The 10,077-nt window shown below is 33.6% G+C and overlaps 1 protein-coding gene across 1 annotated transcript; it reads right to left on the bottom strand.

Moving 5' to 3' along the window:
* Window positions 1–1,692: 1,692 nt before the first annotated feature.
* Window positions 1,693–3,397, bottom strand: LOC143595748 (protein SODIUM POTASSIUM ROOT DEFECTIVE 2-like). The gene is made up of 3 exons (XM_077074690.1): window positions 3,129–3,397; window positions 2,208–2,283; window positions 1,693–1,849 (listed from the first exon to the last, which is right to left on the bottom strand). The coding sequence occupies exons 1-3, from the start codon at window positions 3,327–3,329 to the stop codon at window positions 1,719–1,721; spliced, it is 408 nt and encodes a 135-aa protein (XP_076930805.1). The 5' UTR covers window positions 3,330–3,397; the 3' UTR covers window positions 1,693–1,718.
* Window positions 3,398–10,077: the final 6,680 nt, after the last annotated feature.

Genomic DNA, 10,077 nt, shown 5'->3' with positions numbered 1-10,077 from the left:
GTGAAAACTTATGATTAAGGGGGTGTTTGGGATTCCTTATTTTGGCCTCTTTATGACTTTTTCATAAGTCATAAGTTATGGAACTTTTCCCTCACATAATAAGCCGTCCCAAACACCTTTTAACTTTTTAAAAAGTAAATAAGTCATAAGTTGGTGAAAATAAATCCCAAACACCCCTAAGATTAAGAATTTTAAGGGAGAGTGTAGACTTGACTTAACTTTCTCTTAGGGGGTTTACTATTTTTCTTTTGTATTATGATGGTCTTTGCATGTTACTTTCTAAGTTTTGGTTTCATCATATCTCAATTTTTATGCCATATTTTATTTTATTACTTTTTGTGTTCCTGTTTATTTAGTTTTCTTCCCCAGCAATATATGTTTCTAACATATTCTCTTGATCCAATATAGTTTTGGAGTCGAGGATTTCATCGAAGGCAATCCTTAGGATAGATGTGTAGTTTGCCCATGTTTCATCCTCCCTAAACCTTGTTAATAGCCTAACTATGGATGATATTTTAGAGAAATTATGGATTAAAAAATTAAAGAAGGGTAAAAACTCAATCGTTCAAATTTTACATAGTATATAGGAATAAATTTTAATGACTTTTTAACAATTTACAAAAATTTTACAATAAGTAGCCAACCCATAAAAGATACATGTTGTTACTGGATTGCATTTTTAGTATGGGCTTGAAACTACTGAAGCCCACATCACTTGTAGGGCTTCTAATGCGTTCATCATGAATCATGATCATACATGGTACTACCATGTATCATACTACCATGATGGTAGTATGATACAACTAGAGGCTAGAGGCGACCAATAAAAGTGAGTCACAACAGATTATAAATTATATAATGATTATGACATAACAATATAACATGTGAATCATGTGAAATAACTAAGTAGATGGGCTGCTTCTCTTATTAGGAAGCAAGTACCTACCCTAAAGGGGCTTTCGAATGGTCAGAGTTGGCTTAACGCGTTTGGAAGTCTAAAGTAACTAAAGTATTGAGGCATTTTTTTTATTTAGGTTATGTGTATAGCTTGTGGGCTATTACTGAATTATTAATTCTAAAAAAACCACTTTCAAAAACCCATAATATAAATCTCTATTTTAAATTCAGGCCCTTTAAAACCAGAGGCCTAAAGCCTCTGCCTTATTTGACTTACCCATGAAACGACCCTACGAATGGTACCCCTTCTCTATTAAGTTCGTTCATGAATGCATGTTACTAATTTCAAGGACTGAACTTAATAAAATGGACACAGACAAATTTTCAAATCGTGTTCCTTGGTGATCTATGTATAAAATCACCAAATTACACATAAATAAAACGTTTAACACGATATATATATTATAATATGTAAGCTAACGTACCTAGGTTATTAGGAAAAGTAGATCAAACACTTTTCGACTACGTTTTTGGCATCCAGTTACAACCTTAATAGCATAAAAAGACAGATTTTTTTTAGTGCTGACTTACGACACCTGAAGCCCACGTCACTTATAGGGCTTGGCGGCTTATAACTTGTAAGTATCAAACTTTTTCGTTTTAGGGTCCTAACATAACTATATGTTGGATCATACATACTAAAAAAGATGTTAAGCCGAACAAAAAAGTGATTCAAACCAAATTATTTTGGATTTTATATATGTAAATAGATAAATAAAACAGTCACTAATATAGTAATATCAATTACAATATTTCCAAATTTATGAGACTGGTTCAGTCCAAAGTTGTGCATTTTTGACCTTTGAAACACTCTCCAACACCTCAAATGGAACAATGTCTCCCATTACTACCACCATCTTGGTTTCCAAGTCCACTTGATAGGATGTAACTCCTGTTTTTATAACCAATAATTAAAAACTCTATTATTCTTATTGGGATAATAAAAATTAATAAATAATTACATAAAAAGACAGAAAAATCTATATTATATAAAAATATATTTTATATCTTGGATATTGTTTTCTTGTTAGAATAATAATATTTAAATAGAAAAGATAAGAAGATGAATAGAGAATGATGCTTGCATTTTTTTTATTTCTATTTTTATCAAATCTAAAGTTTAAACTAGTGAAATGAGGGATGTTTTACAATCATATTTCTTTATATCTTGATTTAAGGATACTTTAAATACTTTTATTAAAGAATACAGTATATATATAAAAAAGATAATAAATTATTTGAAATGTTACCTTCCATTTTGGAGATGTGTTTTTGAACCTTCCTTGCACAACCATTGCAATGCATGGACACCTTTAGCACGACCATCTATACACGATCCAAGATAAGAGGAAGTATAATTTAATGCATGACCACGCATAAGAATGTATTATATGCAATGCAGTTTCATTCATGTTCGTTCGTTAAGTTTTTATCTGACAAACGAACGGTTCACGAGCGCATAACTTAAAAAATATAAGATAACATATATTAACTTTGTTCATGTTCATTTGTTAACTTTTTAAACGAATGTAAGCGAACATATATTAACTTAAAAATATAAAATAACATTGTTAACCGCGAACATTAGAGATAAGTCCATAACCATCTAAAAGATAAATCAAGCTCAACTCAAAAATACTTATCAAACTAAATCGTAATCACTATTAAAAAAAAAAAAAAAAAGGGTGAACGGTGTAAGTTTCCCAAAGTTTAAATGTTTGGATAATGAACTTAAAATATAAAATATATAAATCCTTTAATAAAAGAACATAAATGAATGAGCATTAAAGAACATAAATGAAAAAACATACACAAAAATGTCACCGAAAGTTCATGGAGATAAATGAACGAACATGACTTTTGTTCATGTTCGTTCATTTAATTAATCAAACATCACTTACTGTTCATGTTCGTCCGTTTATTAAACGAACAAACATAAACGAACTTCCCGCCAAACAGTTCATGAACTGTTACAACAATTACAGTCGGATATCTTTGACTTCCTCTAGTGGTTTTACAACCCGAGGGTGAACAAACCCCTCACAACACCCCCTAGTCGGGTTGATTAAATGTGAAGACTATGAGCTTTTGAATGCAACAAACCCCACATGTTATGTGCAAAGAAGATCATGTTTAAATGTTTAGAATGATTATGAAGTTCAAGTTATTACCTTTGGCTTTAGAAAGAAGGCAAGCGTTTGAGGTTTATCTGATGCATCTTTGGACTGATCCACAAGTGGTTCTCTCTCAAACTCATAATCATCTTGGATTTCAAAGTTATTAATGCAACAAAGACAAGAACTTGCACCACCATTTGTTAGACAAAAACTATCTAAAAACTTGCCAAAACTCATCATCTTCTTCTTCCCCATTTCAATTCTTCTAGCCAAGAAAACCAATATCAAAAGACAAGATTTGAAGTGTATATATAAAGATTTTAAGCGGGTCAAGACCCGAGTTTCAAGGAGAAGATCAACAGAGTTTGGTAAAGGGTGTTCATATAAAATATAGTGAACTTGTAAGTGTATATATATTTGTGTTTATGATTATATAAGTGTATATAATTGTGGTGTGATGAGGCAGAAAAGACAAGTGAGAGAGCATCTAGTGTCATGTGGTTATGTGCTTTATAATAGGAGAAAGAATTTATAATGTTGCATATCTCACATGACCAAGTTGTAAAGAAAACCAAAGAGACAAGTGTCACAGCCTAGCTACCTTCATAAAAACATGTGAATATGTTTCTTTAACTATTTTATAAAATTAAGTCATATGGGTCATATTATCCTACTCTCCTTAATCTCATAGAGCAGTATACTATTGAAATTTGAAATATATATTAAGGACTTAAGAGTTGTTTAATTGTGAAAACCCTTAACATGTTTTTGAAAATTAATTTTTATTAATGATTCGTATTTTTGAAAATTTATACTTTTTGCATACAAATCAACGTGTTTGTGTACAAGTACCGTGGTAGACAAAAATGCGTAGATTTAGAGTAGGATTAAAGAGTATATATATGAGTTAGTCGGTTTTCCCCTTAAAGACTATCTTTTAACTGTGTTTCACATTCATCATAGAGCTATACTATATTAAAGCATTGTGTGTAACACTTAATTCTGGATCAAATACATTTTATTCTTAAAATGAAAACAGTGAGAACTAATTTACTGTTATTATTAATTTTATTTTTATAGGTGTTTGCTGCTATTTTTTTGTTCGTATTTGCTAATTTTAGATTATGAGATGTTATAAGTATTTGCTGATTTATATTTTGTTGTTATCATTAGATTTTTTCTTTTGTTGTTTTGAGTATTTGTTGTTATTATTTTGTTCTTAATTTTGATTCTTTTGTTGTAAGTTTTAGATTTTTTTCTTTGTTATTATAAATCATTGTTTATGTAGATTGGTATTGTAGTTGATATTGTTTCTTACGTTCTCATTTTTTTATAAATTGGAATTATTTCCTACGTTCTCATACTAAGATTAAAATACACATGAGCTTTTTCCTTTATATAATTATTTTGTACACGATGGTTATTTATTTAGCAAACATCAAAAAAAGTATTTAACAAATCACCATGTATTTCTTGAATAATGCAAGATTCTCAATTTTAAGTATATATAAGCTATATATATTAATGGGGTAGATATCTAATGATAATCTTAAATATTTGTGTGGAACTTATTTGTTACCTAATTGACAAACCAACGTGATTGGTTCTACAATTTGAAAAAATATATTCATTAGCATCAATTATTTGAAATTGCCGCTATAGGCCATGAGAGGTCTCATCCATGTCATAATATATCAATCAAGTACGTTATAAGCAATAACCCTCTCGATCACTTATTCCTCTTTAGACCATACGTACTAGAGTATGTTGTGGGGCCAAACGAAGCACACATCGCCCCCTCCCTCATTTAGCCGCGCCTCGTTGTATATACCACGTGTTTTCTTGTATATACAGCGAGGCTTTGTGAGAGAGGAGAAAAAGGTAATAATTGCAGAAAGGGGGGGGGGGGGTTGAGGCTTTTTACCATTACGTCACTTTTTGCAAAACGAGACATTACTGATTGGAACGCCAGGTGTCGTAAAACCCTCATATGCGCTTAGTTACCGCTATGCGTGGTCTTATGTATGCTTGTTGAATTATATTTATAGACTCTATAAAGGCAAGATTATTCCCACACCACATAGGTTATTCAAGCACCGGGTGCCTCTATACGAGTTGTATAGGGGCTATACGAGCTGTATATAACATAATTATGTCATAATGTGTCGAAGTGTGTCTCAGTCTATACGGGTTGCATAGACCCTATATGACTCGTATAAACTAAAAAGGCTGTCATAAAGTATGTTTGTCAATTATGCAGGGGCTATACGAACCGTATACACTTGTTAACACACCGTGAGAGTGGTGTTTGAATATAAGGAACCCTCTATAATATAGAGTGTATTCACACATAATTCCATGTGAAATATAATTGTTTCAGCCTGACACAACTTATTGTTCATGACTCTTTTCCAACTCTCATGATGATTCCAGGCTTGTCAATATTGACAAAAAAAAAAAAAAGGTTATTGGAATTTGGAAATAAAATTACTGCTTGACAATTTTTAGTTACCTTCATTAGTAATATTGGTGGAATGCAAGCGACCAAGAACGATGGCGGGATTTGGAGAGACGGTAATGGGAGGTGGTTTTCAATTGTATGGGTTCTGATTCTGAAGGTAGCATAGTATATACTTCCCTTTATTAATTTTAAACCGCAGGGCCGGCTACGAGAGAGCAAAAAAAACTTTTGGGCCGAATGCTAAAATGTTTTTGTGCCTTAAGTAAAAGAAGTATTTTGTTACGTTTAAACGGTTTAATTTTTATATGGCTTACTTGGTTATAATTTGGGTTGTGTAAAAAACTTTTGTATATAAAAAGAATTAAACATGTCTTAAATGAGGCTAGAACCCACAACCTCTTGGTCGTGAATAATACCCATTTGTCACTAGGCCAAGCTAGTGGTTATGTAATTGTGTTTAAACATTAAATATACATATTGTTTTTAATAAAAATACGTACAGTAGAAGCTCGATAAATTAATACTCGATTATTTAATAAACTCTCTAAGATAATATTTTTTGCCGGTCCCGACTCGGGGATAGAGTGCTAAATTAATAATTCGCTAAAATTATAAGATAATACATTTTTGATAATTTCTTTAGACCTCATATAAAATATAAATTAATAATTCCTTATATATATCATATTACATGAATGATTTATGAAGGTTTCTTGAAAAATGACTCAATTGTCTTTTGTTTTTTGTTGAAATCAATTTCCCCTTGAATCTCGTCTCTAATTTTCCTTAGCATGGTAAGAACTTCTGGTGTTAACCTATTTTGATCTTGTATTTATATAGAAAATATTTTTAATGTCTATAAAGTGATACATTGAACACAAGAAGCATAATAAGGTGGGAGATTGAAGGTTTCTTTCAAATTGAGCCGTTCATTTGATATACATGCATTGTATACAATAATTAAGTGGAAGCTTGAAAAGTGTTTGTAAACTAAGTATTCTACTATAAATTAATAAAATATTAATTAATATATAAATTAATAATTATTAATTTATCGATTAATTAATAACTCTTTTAATTAATAAATTTTGGTGGTTCCAAGTGTATTATTTTATAGAGTTTCTACGGTATAATCTTTTTCAAAAAAAAAAATTCGGGTCTAGCGGGGTGTCGGGCCTGCGGCTGTCGACCACCCTGCCACCCCCAAGGGCTGGCCCTGTTAAAGAGTACACTAATAGTTGGAGTGAGGATAAGCGGCTGTGGTGGCGTTCCGACACGAATACGACAAAAGATGACATTCCAGCGATGACAACCTGAGTGCAAGTAAAACTGTCTCAAAAAATAATATCTATTTTATAAAGCAGCTTTTTTTTTTTATGAAGCGAATAGTTAGATGTTTTGAGCGATATTTTTAGAGGCGGTCCAAAACCACTAAAAATGGTGTTTTTCATCGCCTAAAGAAATGGTCTGCATACTGATATAATGTTTATTATACTTAAATCCCGTGTATATTTTATTTAATATTTTATTAGTTTATGTTCGGTTTCTCGTAAGATTTGTATACTACTAACATGGTTTTACGTTTTAGGTTTCAGGTTTAAATTCTGGCAAAAAGAGGGCGAAAAACGAGCAAAAACAAGCCGAACCGGAGAACCGACGCGTCAGGAAACGAACCGGACCGAACCAGGAGTGATCCGGACTAGCAAGATGAACCAGACCCCCCCTTTTGGCCGGAGCGCCGCGCGACGGGGAGAGGGAAGCCCGCCGCGCGGCGCGGCGTGGTGGTGACGGTGCCCAGTTTCCAGAATCTTCCGTTTTTAACCGTCTCAACCATTAATCATACCTTGAAGTCCAGACGAATTTGGTGGGTTCCAAGGCGACCGAGAGCAGTTTCCGGCAGCTTTGGAGTTGAAGAATCAGCTGGTGTTGCGCGTATTAGTTGAAGGCGAAGAACACGGGTTTTATCTTTTGTTTCTTTCGTTTTCATTATTTTATCTCCATGAATTCTTACTTGTTTGTTTCGTTTAATTTTAAGATGCTAGGCTAAATTGCATGAACTATCTAAGCTTATGATGAACTTATTTTGATGTTTTGATTTGACTTTGGGATTGTTTATTGTTATGGTTTTTATGGTTTAGTAAAAGATTTATCTATAATTAATTGATGCGTATGAATGCTTAGGATTGCTTGATGAGTTTTATTCCATAGTTTTCCTTGATTATTGTTTGTCATATGATATGATTGCTAGTAGGTCAATTACTTTGTGTTTTTAATTATTTTATGATTGATGTCATGATAAGATCATAGGAATACTATTGTCAAATAAACATTAGTGTGCTGCTAACCTAAAATCTGTAAAGTGCTAGGTTATTGATAAGTCTTTACTCTTTAATCTTGCTAGATTTAGTTCTTCGTAAGGAGTCCGTCTAGGGTTGATTATTTATTATTGTTTATCAAATCAATTAAGTATAATAAATTGCCTTTGATTTTCGCGCTGTAAGGTAGGATTTCGTATAAAGGAACTAAATTATAAACAATTGGGTGACCGTAAGAAAACTTGATTTTTAATACTGGTGTGCGTTAAAACTTGTTAGAAATCCATAGGTTTATCTTGAGAAGGGTCAGGGGTCCTGTTCGGGTTTTCTTATAAGTGTCTATTTTACGATCCCAGTCCATAACTAAATATTTTCCCGAGTTAATTCATTACTGAAATTTAGGGGATTCTGGCCTAGGTAGTTTTCTCATCATCATCATCTTATTTTCATAACAAACTTCGTTTTTGTTTAAATTACTTGTTTTCTTAATTAGTTTTTTAATTATAGTATTAAATTAGTATTTTAATAAAAAAATCCCCCAAACAAATATAAATAATAAGTCGTGTTTTGTAGTCGAGTCTAATTAGCTAATAAACGTAATTTAAAGAGTCTCGTGGGTTCAATATCCGGACTTACTTAGCTTTACTATAGTCGATTGGTTCACTTGCCGGTTAGTAGTTTAGTCGAATTTTAGAGAGCCTACAGTATTACTTAGTGTTTGTTTTTAGTTAATTTAGTTAATAATTATTAAACTATTTCAAGCACATCACGTACTAATGTGTGTATGTGTGTGTATATATGGTAAGGTTCAAATACAAATAAAGTTATCATGTGAAGTGTATGAATCAAAGGATAAAAAAGATATGTTGTGACAAAATAGTAAATAACGAGATGTATAATTAGAGTAACTACGCTACATGTATTAAAGCAATTACACTAAATGATAATTACTCTGGCTACAACTTATAAGTAGCCTAATTGCTATAGTTATACAAACAGCTGCGTTATTTATAATCAAAGTAATTACTCTAGTGTAACTAAAGCAATTGATATAAGTAGAATACTTAGACTACTTATAAGTAAATACGTTGCTTATAACTAGAGTAGGTACACTAGGTCCTCTGGTTAAACAAGAGCTTTGATCGCCTTGTGCATAGGTTTATTTTAATATTTATAAATTACTGAAGAGGTAGGTCCCAGCAGAGCCCAGTTGGTCCCGCAAGACTCACCTTGAACAGGGACGTCTGCGCAAAGGCCATCTGCTCCCGCAGGACCCACCATGCTCAGAGAACCTTACGCGCAGTACGCAAGCTGTACACGCAGGGAAAGCCTCCCAATGGTGAAGTACCCCGCCTGTTCCCGCAGTTGCGGATACAAGCCATCAGGGAAGGCTACCCGCAGACAGCAGGGCTACACGCACAAGACAATAGCTACTTCAGTAGTCACATGAAGGAATGAGCAAGGCGGGAACAATCCCTCCAAAATGAGCCAGTCCGTATGATTCTGAAAGATCTTTTGTACTATACCTACCAAGGTATGGATAGGACAAACAATCTGACCAGAACAGCCCATGAGCCAATCACAGGGTGACAGCTCACCGACAACAGTACGAGGAGGAGCACCCTCTAGTACTGTTTGTCACTATTAGCCGCTGCCTACTCACCAACTCTTACTGAGGGGCATGCGCAGCCTACAGTTGGTAGAATAGTGTTACTGTTGGCCGTAACCTGTTCACCAACCAGCATGGCCTGCGTATAATCCACAGTAGGTGGGACGTGCATAATCTACAGTTGGTGGAATAGTGCAGCCGACTTTGTTACTGTTGGCCGTAATCTATCCACCAACCAGTATGGCCTGTACATAGTCCACTGTTGGTAAAACAGGAATACTATTCAGCCGGCTGTACCTTCTAGGAAACCTACCTTCGGCTATAAATACTCCAACATCTTGGAATGGTAAGGGCATCTGATATCTCAATCTTATCTAGCAATCTCTTAATATACTCTTATATTCAGAGCAACCTAGTCTGATTCTCATGCCGGAGGGTGGTCACAAGGAGGAACCCCCCCTTCTCAGTGACGAGCTTACGGTGTCTGTTTTGCAGGTCTCCTGAAGAACAACCTTCTCAGCTAGATCTCATCCGTGAGAAACATTACTTAACCCCCAGATTATCTATAATCTGTCCAGGGTTCACTTAGTGTTTCTTCATTGGCGCCATCCGTGCATA

The sequence above is a fragment of the Bidens hawaiensis genome, unplaced genomic scaffold (assembly GCF_021521415.1).
Source record: "Bidens hawaiensis isolate Kalapana, Puna unplaced genomic scaffold, B.hawaiensis_p1.1 tig00045507_1, whole genome shotgun sequence".
Taxonomy (NCBI): Eukaryota; Viridiplantae; Streptophyta; class Magnoliopsida; order Asterales; family Asteraceae; genus Bidens; species Bidens hawaiensis.
The sequence above is the reverse complement of the archived record's forward strand: the minus strand, read 5'-3'. Positions and strand labels throughout refer to the sequence as shown.

Coding starts and splice junctions, on each gene's coding strand:
- LOC143595748 (XM_077074690.1), bottom strand. CDS start 3,329: ATGGGGAAGAAGAAGATGATGAGTTTTGGCAAGTTTTTAGATAGTTTT. Junction 2,284..3,128: donor CCTTCTTTCTAAAGCCAAAG/GTAATAACTTGA, acceptor GATCGTGTATAG/ATGGTCGTGCTAAAGGTGTC. Junction 1,850..2,207: donor ACACATCTCCAAAATGGAAG/GTAACATTTCAA, acceptor TTATAAAAACAG/GAGTTACATCCTATCAAGTG.